The sequence below is a fragment of the Bos indicus x Bos taurus genome, chromosome 21, assembly GCF_003369695.1.
Source record: "Bos indicus x Bos taurus breed Angus x Brahman F1 hybrid chromosome 21, Bos_hybrid_MaternalHap_v2.0, whole genome shotgun sequence".
In the NCBI taxonomy this organism is placed as follows: Eukaryota; Metazoa; Chordata; class Mammalia; order Artiodactyla; family Bovidae; genus Bos; species Bos indicus x Bos taurus.
The window spans coordinates 56,040,404-56,059,284 of record NC_040096.1 but is presented as its reverse complement, the minus strand read 5'-3'; the positions used below and the strand labels follow the sequence as shown (position 1 = coordinate 56,059,284).

Genomic DNA, 18,881 nt, shown 5'->3' with positions numbered 1-18,881 from the left:
TCTCAGCCGTTCGTGTCAGTGACCTGCTAGTCGTAGAACCATTCTGCCTTTTGATTTTCCTTGTGTGTCTCTGTGTTTTGAAAATATATCTGGGGACTAGGTCCTGGAGACTAGCCAGGACTTTGCTGCTCACTGTCTCCCCTGTTCCACCAGCAGGATATTAAAAGATAAAAAGGTATGCACCCAGAAAGAAGTCCTGGATGATTATCAAAGTCGGTGGCTTGCCTGGGGACTGGGTTTTGGAATTAGTTGGGTGTTTCTTAAACATTCAGGTGCCCGGGCCTCACGGGAAACCCACTGTGTCAGAATGGGGAGGAGAGACATAAGCCTTTCATTACAGGCTCCTGGGGTTACTGGGGTGCGGCTGTGCTTATAGCCCTGAACCCCCTTTATAGAGGCCTTTCCGTAGCCCTGGTATGGAACAGGCCTGGAACCCAGCCTCTCAATCCCAGTTCATACTTTAGGATGCCCTGTACTATGGGGTAAGATTCTTCCTCATTCTCTGAGATTCACTGAATCCCCAATTTTTAAAAATTAATTTATTTGGCTGTGCTGTGTCTTCATTGTGGCATCCAAACTCTTGACGGCAGCATATGGGATCTAGTTCCCTGAGCAGGGATGGAACCCAGGCCCCTGCCTTGGGAGCTCAGAGTCTTAGCCACTGGACCACCAGGGAAATCCCCAAATTTTCCTTGTAAGGTGGGGAGGGGTAAGAAAGCAGGTGTCTTTTGAGAAACTGAAGGGCCCTGTCTTTGTTTTTTGTTGTTATTTGTGTTTGAACCGTTCCTTCTCTCTCTGCTGCTGAAAAATTTAAATACGTGGTGTGCCTGTCTGAGTGCATAACCCCTGGTTTCTTTTTGTTTTCTCCCCCGTTGAGGCTTGAGTGTGCTAATACTTATCTTTCCAAATGGAGAAGGTGGGGACTCAAAATAGATCTTCTACCTCCTTTGCCAGGTTTTGGGGTGTCAGGTTGAGAAGGTCAGGTCAGCAGAGTAGTTGAAGGTTGAAGAGGCTGCCCATTGTAGGCCTGGCTGTGGGTTTCCACTCACACCTGACAGAAAGGGAAAAACCACCAATCTTATGCGGCCTGTGGGGACGAGACACAAGCCTACCTGAAAATTGTTTTTTTTTTTTTGTGACTGCCCCATGCAGCATGTGGGATCTTAGTTCCCCGACCAGGGCTCGAACCTGTGCCCCCTGCAGTGGAAGCACAGAGTCTTAACCACTGGACTGACAGGGAGGTTACCCCCCACCCCCGCCAACAAATTGCTTTAAATTAGGAAATATTTCCGAAAAATCAATGTAAGATTGTTGCGTACCCAACATTTCAACATAAGATTTTTAACATATGCTGTACTTGCGTTAGATTGTAAGAAATAACACACCGTTCCTCTCTTTACCCTTGGCATCCCTAGGACTTACCTTGTTTGTGTTGTAAATTGACTCTACAGTAAGAATATCTGAGGATGGTTTGTTAGGGAAGTTCTTCTGAGTTGTAAGGTGTGCTCTCTGTTATTTAAAAAAAAAAAAAAAATCCGTGTCCTCTAGGAGCTGGTGTTGTAAGCAGGCCTGACTTGCTAGTAGAGCTTGGCTAAGGGGCGTCTGCACAGACTGGAGGTGCCCCCTGCCAGCCATAAGAAATCTGTCTGGAGGACCAGTCAGCGGGGGCCCTGCCCCCCGGTCATGGGGAGGGGTTGCTCCCAGGACCCCGGCTATGCCCTGCCCACCCCTTCAGCACCTGACCTATGCCCGCAGGTGACCCACAACCAGGAGAATGTGTTCGACCTGCAGTGGCTGGAGCTCCCGGACGTGGCCCCGGAGGAGCTGGAGGCCCTGTCTCGGAACATGGTCTTTCACCTGCGGCGGCTCATCGACGAGCGGGACGAGTGCACGGAGGTGCGTCTGCAGGCGGCCTGGCAGGTCCAGGAGGGACAGCTCCTCATCCTGACGCTTTGTCTCCAAGCTGAGATCCCCCTGGTTCTCTCTGTCTGGTTTCTGGTGGGGATGGGGGGGAGGTGGCGCTTGCCCTGCAGCAAATGAACAGCCACCTCTGAGACCCCCGTGCGCAGGGGGAAGTTCATCAAAGCGCAGAGCTCTGGGTCCCTCCTGATTTCTGTCCCACTCAACATTTCATCTTTTTTCGAAAACTTACATCCGATGCCTCCTGCTTCCTCGTGGTTTCTGGTTCTCAGCCAGTTCCTCTTGTCTGCTGACCGTTGTGCACTGAGTTCGGGTGTAAGCTCTCCCTTCCCTCTCCCGCCCACCCCCCTTTCTGCAGCTGATTGTGGACCTCACCCAGGAGCGGGACTACCTCCAGGCGCAGCACCCCCCCAGCCCCCTCAAGTCCTCCAGCGCCGAGTCCACCCCCAGCCCCACCAGCAGCCTTTCCAGCGAGGACAAGCAGCATCTGGCCGTGGAGCTGGCAGACACCAAGGCCAGGCTGCGCCGCGTCAGGCAGGAGCTGTGAGTCCTCCGGTCGGCTGGGCTCTTGGTTGGTTCTGCTCTTGTGCCGTGGGCTGCGGACACACGTTTCTATCAGCTTGTGTGGTGCGGGGAGCAGGAGGGCTCTGACTCCACGCTGAGCACCCTCAGCTAGCCTCTTGGGGCCGGCACGAGAAGGGGTTCTCCCAAGAGGTTAGGGCTCCCGCCAGTCCACACCCAGGCCCCATCTGGACTCAGGTGACCACACACTGGTACGGTTTGGGGCTGGAGCGGGGATGTGGCTTGCCCCGTCTGGTGAGGCTGTTCCCCTTTCCTGCAGCGGGGGAATGCCACTTTGCTCATCATCTCGGGGGCTGCCTGCCTCTCACCAGTGGGCACTGCTACCTGTTTGGCAGTGAGGTGGTGCCACTGTGCCTAGTGTCTGCTTAACTTCCTATACCCTCCTAGGAAAGCCCACCAGGTTCCCAATGGAGGTAGTTTGAGGGTAGTGGGCATTGTAAACTTAAAAATGGAAAAGAACGGAAATCAGGAACATTTTTGCAGACATCACATGCCAGTTTCACCCCTCCCCCCTGCCAGAAACCCAGTTCCCTTTCCTTCTTCCGCTGGGGTCTTACGGGGTGGTGGGCTGCTCCGCTGCGTGCCCGGCAGGCCCTCTCACTGTTTTCCGATTGCTCTGATCGCCCCCCAGGGAGGAGAAGACAGAGCAGCTGGTGGACACCAGGCATGAGGTGGATCAGCTGGTGCTGGAGCTGCAGAAGGTCAAGCAGGAGGTGAGCGAGAATGTATATGTACACGCCAAGAGGGCAGGGTGGCTGGGACACCCTAGCAACTGGGTGTACCTATGCTTGTGTGTATGTGTGTACACGCATGCCAAGAAGGGGTGACTGGGACGCCCCAGTAACTGTGTGTACCTGTGTTTGTGTGTGTGTGTACACACGTGCTGAGAGGGCAGGGTGACTGGGATGCCCCAGTAACTGTGTGTACCTGTGTGTCTGTCTGTGTGTGTGTGTACATGCATGCTGAAAGAGAAGGGTAGCTGGGATGCCCCAATAACTGTGTATACTTGTATGTGTGTGTAAACATGCATGCCGAGAGGGCAGGGTGACTGGGATGTCCCGGTAGCTGGGCGTACCTGTGTGTGTGTGTGTGTGTGTGTGTGTGTGTCTGTCTGTCTGTGTCTGTGTCTGTGTCTGTGTGTGTCTGTGTGTGTGTGCACGTGCGTGCATGTGCCGAGAGGGCAGGGTGACGGACACCCCAGTAACTGTGTTTGTATGTGTGTGTGTGTATATGTGTGTGTATGTGCACATGCATGCCGAGAGGGCAGGGCAGCTGGGACGCCCCAGTAACTGTGGCCCAGGGGCTCAGGAATGCAGCATTGGGAGCTCCCAGCAAAGGCTGCTGTTTCCTTCCCACTCAAAGTGACACTGCCGAGAGCTAGTCGTCCTGAGAACGGCTGTGGGGGTGACCGTTTCTTGTGGCAGCAGGTGGGGCCACCATGCAGTGGCCTGCACCGAGAGCCCCTCAGCTACCAGGATGTCCCGGAGACGCCGCACTTCAGAGCCGTGGCTGTGTCTTCCCTCCCCAGAGGGGTGCCCCCACGTCAGGCTCCCCTGTCTTTGCCCGTCTCCCAGAACATCCAGCTGGCGGCGGATGCACGGTCCGCTCGCGCCTACCGGGATGAGCTGGACTCGCTGAGGGAGAAGGCGAACCGCGTGGAGAGGCTGGAGATGGAGCTGGTGCGCTGCCGGGAGAAGCTGCATGACGTGGACTTCTATAAGGCCCGCATGGAGGTAGGCGCCCAGCCTCGGGGTGGGCTCGCCAGACCGGTCCTGAGAAGGACCTGCCAATTCTCTGTCCTGGTGGTTTGGGGATGAGGAGCCAGCAGGTTTCAGCAGCTGGCGCCGTCCCTGCCCCTCACCTGCCTGTTCCTCCCCAGGGGCCTCCCGCTCTGCTTCTCCTCCATCTCGAGGTGTCAGATGGGTGCGAGGAAGGAATGTGATTTATAACAAAAGGGTCCTGATTTCTTTCTTTCTCCCACGTCATGTCACAGTAATGGGCTTCAGTTTATGTGTCTTTTTCTTTTAAGACTTCTCGCATGTTTCTATGGCTGAACCTTGCCAAGACCAACCCCTTGCTCATCTATAAAGTAGAGATAGTGGTGCTACTTCATGAGGCTTCTAAGATGAAAGAGGTGTGCCTGGTGTTTGAGCAAATGCCATAGTAAGCCCTCAATGGTGGGCCCTCCTTTGATACCCAGGTTGTGGGGAGCTGCGAGGGAGGGTGTCGGGACTGAAGGGGGAACAGAGACCAGTATCCAGGTGGGGTCACTGATGCTTTGACCTCCCACCCTTCACCCTTTGCCTTCCATCAGCAGCAGCTTCCAGAACCCTCTTTCCTGAGAATTGAGGGGTTTTGCCCCCACGTTAAATCTTGGAGTTTAGAGGTGGTTTTAATGAGCAGAGGCTTCCCTGATGGCTCAGGCAGTAAAGAATGTGCCTGCAATGCTGAGACCTGAGTTTGATCCCTGGGTCAGGAAGATCCCCTGGAGAAGGGAATGGCAACCCACTGCAGTATTCTTGTCTGGAGAATTCCATGGACAGAGGAGCCTGGCAGGCCACAGCCCTTGGGGTTGCAAAGTGTCAGACACGACTGAGCGACTAACACTTTAACTAGCAGGGTGAGATCTGAATGTCAGCGCATACAAAAAGGTTCTCAAGTCTCTTCTTGCCGCCCAGGAGGCTTCTGAGAGACTGAACATAGGTCTCGGGACGGTGTTGCCCTCTCCCTATCCACGGCCTCCTGCTAAGCTGCTGGCCAGCATGCGTGGGGATGGCTGTTTGACTGCAACCTGCTCTACCACGGAGACAGGCCCTGGGGTCCCTGGGGTGCATGGAAGTGGGATGGAGAAGCCTGTGGTCCAGGGCCCATTTGCTCCTCAGACCTACTCAGGGAGTGTCTGTTCCCTGAGGACTGTCAGTGACACGGGGCAGGCACTGGGTGCTCCGGGAAGGCAGCACTGGCCCCAGTGACGATGGGGGTGGGAGACCAGCTCTGGGCTTTGTCCTGAGATGGTCCACCGGCCTTGCTAAGTTTGAAAGGCGTGACTCCCAGCACAGACAGGTTCCAGGATGCATCGCAGGGCTCCCACAGCTGGCCGAACGAGCTGCCCTCAGGAGAGCTGGGGACAGTCATGTGTGAGTTTCCTCAGACTGCTGCCGCAGCAGCCCCTCCCGCCCCACCTGCACCGGGAGTCCTCACGCAGCCCCCAAGTGGAATCATGGATGGAGCGCAGTTCCCACAGCTCACCCCCACAACCAGCCTCGGAGGGGATGGGTTTTGGTGTCCTGTCTTTAGTCTCCGTGTTCATTCCTGACCTTGTCCGAGCAACCTCTCTTAGTTGGGCAGACACGGGCTCGGCGCCTGCATGGGGCCAAGCCCTGCACCAGGAGCAAGGGATCTGGACACAGATCAGACTCGCTCCCTACGTTCAGGGTGCTTCCTGCCTTTTGTGGGGGATGGTTTCACATGGGAACCCCTTTTCCGTATTCTCAAATGTTATGCCTCTGTGTGGTGACAGCAGTGTTTTCCATTTTACTTTATAATTTATTTACGTCTGTGCTGGGTCTTCATTGCTACATGGGGTCGACTCATTAGTTGCCGTGTGGGGGCTTCTCATTGCAGTGGTTTCTCTTGTGGCGGAGCATGGGCTGTGGGGCACTCGGGCTTCCGTAGTCTCCATGCGTGGGCTCGATCGTTGGGACTCCCAGGCTCTACAGCACAGGCTCAGAGGTTGAGGCACATGAGCTTAGCTGCTCCACGGCCTGTGGGATCTTCCCAGATCAGGGATTGAATCCATGTTTCCTGCATTAGCACGCAGATTCTTTACCACTGAGCCACCAGGGAAGCCCCAGTATTTTCATAATGATGAATTTTATTATTATTCATTATAGTCATTATTATCATAATAATGATAATTTTCATAGTAAAGTTTACCATGAGGTTAGCGATGCCTCAAATTTTGCAGGCGTTTCTTGTCACAAGAAAAAGTCCTGTAGCGTCTGTCTGTGTAGGATGCTTCTTTGGAGGGCAGGCAGTGACACGCGTGAGTCTGCAGAGGGCCTGGTCCGGGGAGTCCAGGCTGCTAGAGAGAGGATGAGCCGTGCTCTTCTTGGATGCCCATAATGTTGGCGTCTCAAGAACGGAGAAAAAGAGCCACCTGTGCACGCCTTCTTTGATTGGAGTTGATGCAGTGGCCTTGCGAGCCGTCTGCAGACCTGCCGTCTGCCATGCATGGCCAGATGCTTCATGTGGACCACGAGCCCTAAGGACAGGGCCTGGCTCTTACCTGACCGTGTGCCCAGGGCCTGGCACACACAGAGAGCTTGGAAATCACTGTGCAAGGCAAGTAAAAAACCATTGCTCAGTAAGGAACAGACTTGTGGTCTGGGGAGAAGGATGGAGAAGAAGCGTGAGTTTTTGTCTCCTCTGGAACAAGGCAGCATTAGGTGTGACGAGCAGCAGGGCAGAAAGGCGCGTGGTCATGCTCTCCAGCCAGCTCACGTCTGTGGACAGCCGCCATGCGAGGGGGACGCTTCTCTGGGACAGGGGCAGCAGCAGGCAGCCAAGTGCCCTCCCCTGGCGTCTGTCTAGTCTCACTGCTGAGAAAAGGCTTGACATCGCGGAAGAGAAAATGTGTTAGTGCCACATGGGCGGAAACATAAAGAACTGGACTCAGGGCGAGGGCAAGGTCAATTTTGGTTAAAATAATATGGAACACAAATTTCCATGTTTTGCTTTTCAACTTCTGTCTGCTTTTATGTGGGTCTGTGATGGCTCAGATAATAAAGAATCTGCCTGCAGGGCAGGAGACCTGAGTTGGGAAGATCCTCTGGAGAAGGGAGTGGCAACCCACTCCAGTATTCTTGCCTGGAGAATCCCATGGACAGCGGAGCCTGGTGGGCTGCAGTCCATGGGGTCGCAACGAGTCGGACACGGACTGAGCAACTAAACAACAATATGGAACACAAATTTCCATGTTTTGTTTTTCAGCTTCTGTTGGCTTTTATGTGGGTCCTAGTCTATTTATGTAGGGATTAAAACAGCAAGCAAGAAGAGGACCGTGGCATGGCGACCCCTAGGTGCAGTGGGGCATGTGGGGTCGCACAGGCAGACCCCTGAGTGCTTTTGCAGAGGGTGGTGGCACCTCACTGCTGTCAGGGCACAGGGGTTGCTGTCCAGAGGACCGCGTGGGAGGAGGACAAAGGCAGAAAGACTGCCTGGGAGATTCCTGTTGTCCCACGTTTCATTGTCTGAAATCCCCGACAGCAAGGACAGATGCATAGTATCATGTGTGTCTGGGCAGGGTAAAAGCCAGGCAGGCCTGTCTCCACTCCTCTCTGAGATTTGTAGCTTCCTGGTCTGTGCTGACTCTGAAATGAACAGTAGCTTGAGAGGCGGAGACATAGTGCACAGCTAGAACAGCTGCCACATCAGCTTGCTGGATGTTGAGCAAGTCTTGTCCCCATGTAGGATCACATCCCCGCTAAGATCACCTTATGAGGGCAGACCCTCTGTTCCAATTGGGACTCTGTTTCCTAATGACTTCTGGGAGTTGTCTTAAAGTTTGGTGCACAGAGAAGTTAGTGCAGGACAGACCCAATGCTTGCTTTATGATTCAGCCCACCACGCTCCTGAGTCGGGCGAAGTTTAAAAGCAGGCAGGTCCTCGGTGAAGCCTCAGGGCCTCCAGTGGAATGGGATGGGTGGGCACAGATTATCGAGGGGTGGTCCTTCCTGAGTGGGAAGCCGCTGCTTGCCCCAAGTAGGGTAACCCAGGGCTCCCTCCCCTGAGGGCCCCTCAGGGCTGGCTTTCCATTGCTCTGGACACCTTAGGGATCCGTTGGGTGCTTAGGGATCCATTGGGTGGTCCTGAGGGCAGTGGGCCAGGAGCTGGTGGTTGCTTTGATTTTTACCCCTCCTTCTGAATTTTGGTGCTTTTTGGGAGGGGGGACATAAGGCATCTCTGAAATAACTGTTAGCTTGATGCTGTGTGATGTTCAGTGAGTGTCAGCCTGAACAGCGTCTCACGGGGGCAAAAAGAGATGGTAATCAGCAGCTGGCCTGCTTACTGGGCCCCAGACGCCATGCACAGACCATTTCACATGCCTTATTCTAGCCGACCCCCACCTCAGCCCTGTCTCATGTCCAGCAGAGGAAGGCAGGATCCACGGTGAGAGAAAGGTGTCTGCTCCAGGCCCCACGGCTGGCAGCACACGTGGCAGCCCTGGGACCTGAGCCGTCAGCCCACGTTGCCAGTCACCTCACAGACGGGCAGGGGCAGCTCTCGAACCACACGAGCCCTGACCGCCAGGCCTGGACTGTGACTTCCTAAATGCGGCCTCTCAGCTGTGTGCCGGGCTGGGTTAGGCCACCTGCTTCACTTGGGGTCCTGTCCTCAGGAGCGGGCTGGCTGACAGCTGCCCCAGAGGTGGGGAGGCAGGCATCTGCCTGGGGGCCGAGCCCTGGGCTGTGTTGTATTCTGCTCCCCTGGTCGCCCTTGTTTATCCCTGCCTGTCAGAAATCAAGGCCATCTTGAATGCCACCTGTGATCCCCCCTCATGACGTGATTCAGCTGACAGGTGTTTACTGAATACTCCTGTGAGGCCCACAAGAGCAGAAGTGGAATAGGCCTGCCCTGAGGAATTCGCAGTCTGGAGGAGGAGGACAGGCCAGCACACCGTTGTCGCACAGTGTACCCAGGGCGATCTGGGAGCCCAGGCAGCTGACTCAACCAGTGGGACAGTGGGAATCTGCAAGCACTTCTCAGAAGGGGCAGCTCAGGCTGGGCTTTGTGGGTGGAATAGGAGTTCGTTATGAGGATGAAGGGATGGCCTGTTTTGGAACTCAGGGCTGGGAGTGCGCGTGGGCGGACCTATTGGAATACAGGTGCGAACAGTGGAGGCGGTGGTCAGAGAGGAGGACCAGGTCTTCTTCTTGATTGAAATCCCTCTTTTGCTATGCCTCACTGTTTTTGGTAGTCTGAGCCTCTTACCCACATGAGCCCCTGGAGGATAGGTTGCAGGCAGTCTGAGCTCTCTGGCCCATGTTCGAATCCTCGTTTCACCCTTTGCTGGCTTTGTGATTTGGAATTTATTCCTTAATTTACCCAAATCGGCCTCTTTCTCCTCCCCCTCCGGACTGTGGTGAACAGTGAGTGGGATGGGGGCAGGGAGCCCCTGGTGCAGGGCCAACCACATGGTGAATGTCATCTCCAGCAGAGAGGGTGCCCAGGGGAATTTAGAGTTTTGATGATTATACCTTTTATGGCTGTCAGGCTTTGATCAGAACCGTGTCCGCTGACCAGAAGGCTTGCAGTTTCCCTTCTACCAGGAATCTTGGATTCTGGCCCGTCCGTGCAGGGCGAGTGGACATGCAGTGGATAACACAGCTCCCAGCCCAGCTCTCAATGGTTAGAATCCACACGTGGGGCCAGCCTTAGAACACTGCCCACCGGGAGAAACATCCCCTGTGTGCATGTTTGTGAGATGAAAGCATTCAGGGGACTCTTGGTTCCCCCGAGATGCTGAGTGGTGCTGGGCTGCATGACGGACTACTCTGCAAGGGGGCAGCCATAGTATTCCACACCCAGCATGTGCCCGGAACTTATTTGTGGGGTTCACGTGTGTTTGTGACTTCACTGTCTTAAAGACTCCCCATTTCCAGGAAACGGCTGAGAACAGTTGTTTTTCCAAGAGCATATGTATAAAATGCTTACATACAAGCTGTTGATTGAACGAAAGAACAGCTTCCCCAACACCCTGATCAATGGAATGAATGTTGAGCTGAGAGGATTAGACTTAGCCCTTGAACTGGGACAGACTCTTAACCCCATTCCTTCCTTGTTAAGGAAATGGAGGCTCAGCGAGGTCCGGGAGCTGTCAGTGGAGTTTAGTTGTCCAACCAGGCGAGGTTATAGATGTCACATGCCTGTGCACTGTGGCTAGCAAAGAAAGTGTTACCTTCCCAGATTGATTTCATTTATTATTATTATTTTTAACTGGAGTATGATTGCTTTACAATGTTGTGTTAGTTTCTGCTGAACAACACAGTGAATCAGCTATTAAGTATACATATATTCCCTCCCTCTTGGACCTCCTTCCCACCTGCACATCCCACCTCTCTGGGTAATCATAGAGCACCAAGCCGAGCTCCCTGTGCTATATAGCAACTTCCCACTAGCTCTCTATTTTACACTGGGTAGTGTGGATATTAGGCTTCCCTGGTGGTTCAGCGGCAAAGAATCCGCCTGCCAAGCAGAAGATCTGGGTTCGATCCCGCACTGGTTTGATCCCTGGGTGGGGAAGATCCTCTGGAGATGGAAACAGCAACCCACTCCAGTGTTCTTGCCTGGAGAATCCCTTGGCCAGAGGAGTGTGGCAGGCTACAGTCCATGAGGTCGAAAAATAATCGGACACAACTTAGTTACCAACCAGCAGCAACAGTGTGTGCACATGTCAGATAATTCATGGATATTTTCTTTCAGTCGTGAAAGTCCATGTGGCCTGACCTAATGAAAAAGGTGGCGGTGCCCAAAAGTGGGGACAGAACTCTCTCAAGGCAGCAACCTTTCCCCTGGATTATTTGTTTTGGTCCAGAGACCTGGACGAGCTGTCATCACGAAGCAGGTGCCTTTATCTGATGGTTCTCATGTATGTTTTTGCTGCTCAGGAGCTAAGAGAAGATAATATCATTTTAATTGAAACCAAGGCTATGCTGGAGGAACAGCTGACGGCTGCTCGGGCCCGGGGCGATAAAGTTCACGAGCTGGAGAAAGAGAACCTGCAGCTGAAATCGAAGCTTCACGACCTGGAATTGGTACTGCAGGCTGCTGCCACACAGACCTGTCTAAACAGATTGGGGTGGTTTCGGGTTGTGCCATGCCCTTCTCTGATTTTTTCCAACACTGGTTTTGGTGCCGCTGCCAAAATGGTAATGCGCTGACTGCGGAGAGTAGCTCACTCAGTTTGGCGGCCAGGGTGGGCCCCGCTGGGCGCCCACAGACGGACAGGACGAGACCACCGTGCCGGACCTCTCATGTATGGATGAGCTCATGTGTGTGTCTTTTGCAAGAAGAGTCTCTGCTGGCTTTTATGGTGAGGTCTGAGCTGAGATCCCTGAGTTCCTTTCCAGGTTTCTCGAGGCATGTTAGGTACCCTAGAGCCACGAAGCCGCCTGTCACCAGGGTACTTGCTCTAAAGCCCTGGGCTATAAGTCCCTTTGTTCAGACAGCATTCAGTTAGAGACCTGGGCGCTCTCATCACCCTCCGTTTCCAGTCAATGTGTCTTTCAGTGGCCGTAACTCCCAGCTGGGCCCTGGGCTAGACTCATTTCTCTTTGGGGAAGCGAGCAGGTGCCTAGAAGGTCTTCCATCCTTCAGGAATGGGGTGGGGGTGGATACACCAAGACCAGGGCCTGTCCAGAGGGGTCCCCCAGCCACATTCTCACTCCGTCTTTCTTCCCGCACTAGGATCGGGACACAGATAAGAAACGAATAGAGGAGCTGCTGGAGGAGAACATGGTCCTGGAGATTGCTCAGAAGCAGAGCATGAACGAGTCCGCCCACCTCGGCTGGGAGCTGGAGCAGCTGTCCAAGAACGCAGACCTGTCGGACGGTAGGGGGCGCCCGGTGCCCAGGAGCTGCCCAGCCCGCGGCTGCTTCCTCATCCAGGGAGCCGAGCCCTGGGCTCTAAATCTTCCGTGTCAGGCCATCCATTCACCCCGAGTAAATAGGATTTCCTTCAAGTGCCATTTGGAACTGTTTCATTACCCTTCTCCCCAAGGAGAGCAGGAGGGGTCTAGCAGCCTTGATGTCAGGACATGAAACACAAATTAAGTGTTGCCAGCTTTCCCAGTTCCCATATGGACAGTCCCAGGAGCTTGCAGATTACCGCGCGCTGACGCCCGGAGGGCATCAGAGGCCTATCTGTGGACGGTTGAAAGCCCTGGATGGCAGGAGACATCCCCAGTGGTCACTCATCCCCGCTATGAGTGTATCCTGGGCATTATTTTCTCATTTATTTGCATAATTGGGCAAGACGGATGCAGTCTGTTCTCTGTCTCCCCGGGCGGGGGCTGCTAAGTGGCTGCTTCTCCAGGACCCAGGCCTCTTCTGGCTTGCACCGCTGTCCCTGTTCGAGACAGACGGGGCGTCTCGGCCAGGGAAAGGTGGGTGGGGCAGCAGTCAGCACTGCGGCAGGAAGCTTCGGTGCCCAGCAAACAATAAGCCAGTTCCTGTGTTCAGAAATAGCACACGTGCCTGTGATGGAGCGAGTTATTGTTTACTTAGAGCTGTGCAGAGCAAGGTAGGGCTTTCAGCTGGGCTGGGAGTCACCTTTTTCAATTCCCATAAGCATCCCCCCAAACAGTAGAAAGTTTGTTGAACGTAGCTGGAAAACATCTTCTCTTCGAGGGGTGTCCCATCAGTTCCAAACCAAACATCAGTTTGTTAAACTACCAGCCTGTGAGGGGAGTGAGCTTTGTCTGTGCTTTGGGGCCTGTACCCTGTGCTGGGGGCTGAGGGTGGGATCACTGATTCCTAGCCCTGAGAGGAGAGTAGGTCCATTGGAGAGGACCACTGCCCCCTGGTGGAGCAGAGAGGTGGTGCAGGCTGCCAGGGACAGTCCTAGACTTACGAGTATTTCTGTAAGAGACCAGGGTGGCCTATGGGGGTTGGAAAGTCTTGCTCCTTCAGACTACTCAGTATAGTGTATGAGCCCTTTCAGATCAGTGAGCATGATTTATTCTCGATGTTCCCAACTCCTAGTGCTTAGCTAGGAGCTATTGAACATTAGGTTGAATGAGGGCATAATGCAAGTAGAGCCTGAATATACTTTTTCATGTGTGGCGTGGTGGCTTCTTGAGTCAAGAAAGACCTGGCTTAAAGTCCTGGCTCCTCCGCTTGTTAGCTGGGTGACCTCTTTTAGACTCAATTTCCTTATTTGCAAAGTGGGGATAACGAAGCTGCCTCACAGGAGCGGTGAAGCTCGATGCTATGCCTGGCCCACGGCACACTAAAGGATGCTGTTCTTACAGCCACAGTCTCACTAAAATAGATCCCATCACTCTGATTGCTTGGGTGCTAATGAGCGTAGCACTCAGTAATGAACTCTTGTGTCATCGTGATCGTCTCTGAAGCACTGGCTTTTATGGAAGAGGAGAGGAGGCTTGTGGTCAGCTGTGTTGTTAAACCTGTGGACCCTTAGGAATTACTCCCCATGGGTACAGCGTTTCAGTCTGGGATGATGAAAAGGTGTGGAGGGGGATAGTAAAGGTGGTTGCACATCGCTGGGGGTGCATCTAATGCCACAGAGCTTTAAAATGGTGGATTTTATGTTATAATGTTTTACCCCAATAGAAAAATGTCCATTTTTCACAAATGCCATGGTACCATCCAAACAATCACAGGCTCTGAATTAATGGGGTTTCAGCTGAGGTTTGTTTTGTCTGTGGCATAGTTTCGTGTGTGGTGAGCACATGTGCTGGTGTGTGTCAGCGCTGGACCTGGGCTGCGGACCTTTGTCCACCTCCCCTGCCGTGCTGCCTGTTGTTGCTTGGGGTCTTGAGGACATTCAGGCTGGTGGGTTCTGAACTGCTGTTCTTGGTGGGAGATGAGAACTCAGAGAGGGTGGCGGATGCCTTTTAGACCTTAGGATATCCGCCCAAAGGATCTGAACATACACGTCTGTGTCCGGTTCGATGTGCTCACTCTGGATGCCATCGTCCTGCCTGTATCCTCGCCCCTGGAGGTGATGAGTAAGAGGCAGGTAAGGGTGCAGCCCTGTTTTCAGATCAGGCTCCCAGAGCTCAGTATGTAACACTGTTGAGACAAGTGAGGACAGTACAACCCCAGCCCTTTCTTTCGAGGGCTTTCATTCGCGTTCCTTTCTCCTCCTGGAAAAGTCCCAAGACTCACCTAAAATCCCGTGACTTACCTAAAGTCATGCACCCGCTGGTGGCAGGAAGGAGCTAAGAACTCCCGTTCCTGACTCTCGGGTTTGTGCCCACTGCCCCCCTTCTCCATATGCATTTGAGCTTTTTGAAAGGAAACAGCTCAGGGGTCCCCAGCCCCCGGGTCACAGACTGGTACTGGTCCACGTCCCCTCCCCCACCCTAGTCTGTGGACAAATTGTCTTCCATGAAACCAGTCCCCGGTGCCAGAAAGGTTGGGGACCGCTGGAATAAATAATCTTCCTCTTTCTAGCTTTAGCTTATATTTTCATCACATTTAGGTTTGTTTTTTTTTTTTAAGAAAACAACCAAATATTTGGAAATGAATTAATATACCCTTAAGAAACTCCTCGATCAAAGAAAAAAATCAAATAGAGATTAGGAAGCAACTGAATCATATGTAGAAAATTGGTACTATGGGTATATCAGTTTGTGGAAGGAAACTTATACTAGAAAAGTAGAAAGTAAAATTAATAATATTTGCATTAATTTTCTTTTTTATACTTATAAAGGGTGAGATTTTTTAAAATTTTTATTGGCATGTAGTTGCTTTCTAGTGTTGTGACAGTTTCTGCTGTGCAATACAGTAAACCAGCTATACGTATACATATATCCCCCCTTTTTTAGATTTCCTTCTTACACTTAGAATTTTTAAAGCAATTTACATAAACTCTCTCATTTTTTCCCCCCCAATGTAATCATGAAATTACAAAATGAAATCTCCATTCAGGGGACCTTATCCAGGGATGGCAAGTATTGGGCATATGTACCCACGGAGCCTTCTGCCACCTGTGGCAGACATAACTAGTCGATTATTGTGCCCCTCCTGCTGAGCCACCCATACTCCCGTTGCTTTCAGAGCTGGAACAGAAAATATTGTCTATTTTCCATCTCTGCTAGTCTCTAAGATCCTTGAGTTGTATGGTCATGTGAGCCACTTGATAAAAAATGGTTCCCAGCAGTTGACATGATCTTTAACTTTTGCATTGGCGTCTTCGCTGCAACCTGCTTTCCTCTGAAGCTCTGGGCCCAGCTGAGCTAGCAGAGGACTGTCGCTGTCTGAGGGACTTTTAGGCACTGACTGTGACAGTACCCTGTGAAATGGAGGAGACCCCCCAGCCGGCCCCTGGGACCCCCTTCCCAGCCCCTCAAACCACGGCATGGGGTGCCTGATGCGCCTGGCTCGCAGCTGGAGCCTGGGGCTGACTCGGCTTTGTGCTTCAGCCTCCAGGAAGTCGTTTGTGTTCGAGCTGAATGAGTGCGCCTCCAGCCGCATCCTGAAGCTGGAGAAGGAGAACCAGAGCCTCCAGAGCACCATCCAGGGGCTGCGCGACGCGTCCCTGGCACTGGAGGAGAGCACCCTCAAGTGCGGGGAGCTGCAGAAGGAGAACCAGCAGCTCATCAAGAAGGTAACCCTGCGGGGGTGGGGTGGGGGGAGTGTCGGGCAGGTGGATACCCCTCCCCCAGCCCGGTCTGCCGTCTGGAGGCTGGTAAGGGGACAGGTATAAGTGAGGATGCGCAGCTGAGAGGAGAGCAGAAGCCAGTGCAGCCGCAGTTAACTATAACAGAGGAACGAGCAGTCGTAGAGAGCAGTCAGCAGACAGCGGGTCCTGTGCCTGCACGACCCTGAAGGTGTGACCTCTGTGTGCCTCCTTGTCTTCATCTCTGAAATGGGGTTCGTGGGCTTCCCGTCTAACAGATGTTGCAAGGACTCGATGGGTTTGTGTATGTGAGGGGTCTGGTATGTAATAAGTGTTCAGTGAGAAGAAACCAGTGGACTATTAGGGGGCATAGGGGAGAGGAAGCAATGATGTAAGCCATGCACACATACATGTATGGGGGGTAGGGACTGTTGGTGGACATTTTTGGGCACTGCTGGTGGTGAACAGGACCAGTACCCACCTCTCCCTCTGGGTTTATGGGATGGAGAAGTAGAGAGGGCCAAACTGCATTTGCCTTTCGGGACAGCTGTTGGGTCTTCCCAGGAGCACAGTAAAACCCAGACATCTGGGAGGGCAGACAGGGGCTTACAGACCAGTCTTCGTTCTGTGGTTACAGGGACCCCCATTTGCACTGGGGAGTCAGTCTCAGGCACAGGAAGGGTCCTTGAGAGGCTAGGGATGGCTTCCGTGGCTTTGGCCACTCCAGGTCAGAGGGCATCAGTACATCACGCTGCCGTGGCACAATCACATTTGAAGGCTCTGAGCACAGTAGCTGTCAACGTCCAGCTGAGGGTGAGAGCTTGAGCACGCTTGCTTGCTGGCCACCATACAGGCTTGGTGCTTTGAGCCGTCCCACCTGCCCATGAGTCCTGCCAGCATCATTTACTGAGGCTGCATGGGCAGTGGGAGGGCCACCAGCCACAGGCAGAGACCTGGGCACCGCTGGTCCTGACTCTGCTGGTTCCTTATCTCTGAGATGGGTTTGGGACAGCCCCTCCTCCTCCTGTGACTGGGTCTCTGGAGCCCCCTCATGGGACCTCCCAGGCTTGATCACTCACTCTTCTTGTCCCTTTGAAGCCTTGTGTGCCTTGCAGCATTTCTGCCAACAAATATCTTGTCCTGGCTTCATAGGACAATAGATAACCCCTACCCCATCCCATCTCATGCCATGTCTCAACCCAGAACAGCGTGGGGAAGGCAGCTAGGTTTTTTAGATTCACATGGGCCTAGCACAGGAGATGTCTTTATAAGTGGCATTTCGATCTCAGCCAAGAGGAAAAGAATCCACCTTTAGAAAGATGAGAACCATCGGCTCCGCAGGTCCTCACGGGTCTGCTGCACAAAGCCCACGATGTAATAGCTCTGGCCCAGCTCCCAGCAGGCCTCCGAGGTGAGCACTCACGTTTTTCCCAGCCCTCGTGGTCCACCCCGGCCCCGCACCCCTGCACAGAGGAGGGGCAGTGAATATACCCCCCTGGCCGTACTGCTCAGCCCCCATCTCTCGGGTCCCACCCTCCCGGTTCCTCTGGGTTCGGTTCCCTGGTGGGACACCAGCCCTCTCCTGCCACAGTCCTTAAGAGACAGGGCTTGGCACAGAGTCCCTGGCAGGAGGGAGGTGCCACGGTTCCCAGACCTGTCCTGTATCCGGTGCTGGGAGCCCTGGGAGGCGGCCTTCTGCCCTCCAGAGTACCTCTTGCTGTCTTACTTAGCCTGCCCTCCGTCTGAATGACCCTGTCCCGGCCCAGCAGGTGTGGCTTCACGTTCTCCTCCTCCCTCCACACACACCCCAAGTCCGGCACCGACAGGTGCTCTCTGATGATGGATGGGCAGACACCACAGCCCCGGTGGGAGGACTCACCCCCAGGCCCCTTGGGCCTTCATCCGGCTCAGTTTGTCGGAATTTCCTTTCCCGGGCCTCAGCCATCCCACTGTCCCGATCTTCCCATGCGGTGTGTCTGGGCACCAGCTGGCACTCCTCAGTCAATTGGTGAAGCCCCAGGCCCCATGGGGGCCAGCCTGGCTCTCTCATTCCCCACCCAGGAGGTCACGGGCCCAGAGGAGCTCAGTGACTTGCCTGAGCCTCGCAGTGAGGACACAGCAGGGCTGGAATACACTCCCCCAGTTCGACCCCCGCCCTGCACTCCTCTTTTGAGGATGACTCAGACGCACACCACATCACAGTTCATTTTCCTGTTGGCCCCAGCTGGGCCAGGCTCCCCCGTCCTGAGGTGCCCGGCTTGGGGTGCGGGGCTGAAGTGCTGACGAGGTGATGTGATGACCTGAGTATGGGTCCTGCTTGGCCCAAGTCTGCCCACTGGTGGGGGAAGGAGCATGCCCGCTGCTTCCTCCCGTGGAGGTTTGAGAGCTCCCAGACCCATGAGCCAGAAAGGAAAAGTACGACAAGTAGACAGAGCCTGCCCACGGGCAGCGATCCTTCCAAGAGCTTTGGACACCTCTCCGTGCAAGGCCCCAGCTCAGACAGGCTGAACTGCAGCAACTCCAGGCCTGCTGCTCACAAAGGTCACTGGACATCTCAGGGTCTTACCCCAGAGGTTGATTGATGGGCTGGAGTCCAAGATCTTTCAAAGCATTGAGACCCATCTGGTCTTTGCGATCCATCTTTTTAGAAGAGCTGTCCCAAACCAGCACATCAGGATCCCTTATTGTTTAGTCGCTCAGTCACGTCCGACTGTGTGCGACCCCTTGGACTGTAGCCCACCAGGCTCCTCTGTCCATGGGATTTCGCAGACCTGAATCCTGGAGTGGGTTGCCACTTCCTTCTCCAGGATCCTTTAGGACCATGTCAAAATGCAGACAGAAGATCTGTAGGTGGTGAGGCCGCGCTCTCGCAGGAAGGGGCAGCGAGCACTGCTGCACCTGCCGCCTGCCAGCACGTGCCAAGCACAGCACAGTGACGCTCACGAGGATGCTCACTGCTGCTCCTGCATCAGCTATGGAGACTTGCTCGTGGTCACACCGTTAGTAGGGA

The 18,881-nt window shown here is 54.0% G+C and overlaps 1 protein-coding gene across 4 annotated transcripts in view; it reads left to right on the top strand.

Moving 5' to 3' along the window:
* CCDC88C (coiled-coil domain containing 88C) overlaps positions 1 to 18,881 on the top strand; it is a 147,375-nt gene that overhangs the window by 82,489 nt on the left and 46,005 nt on the right. For all 4 annotated transcript variants that reach the window (XM_027522094.1, XM_027522093.1, XM_027522095.1 and 1 more), the window contains 7 exons: positions 1,756 to 1,896; positions 2,279 to 2,463; positions 3,134 to 3,215; positions 4,077 to 4,235; positions 11,172 to 11,318; positions 11,971 to 12,115; positions 15,675 to 15,859. In XM_027522094.1, the coding sequence (XP_027377895.1) occupies positions 1,756 to 1,896; positions 2,279 to 2,463; positions 3,134 to 3,215; positions 4,077 to 4,235; positions 11,172 to 11,318; positions 11,971 to 12,115; positions 15,675 to 15,859 (1,044 nt within the window). The remainder of the gene's footprint in view (positions 1 to 1,755; positions 1,897 to 2,278; positions 2,464 to 3,133; positions 3,216 to 4,076; positions 4,236 to 11,171; positions 11,319 to 11,970; positions 12,116 to 15,674; positions 15,860 to 18,881) is intronic.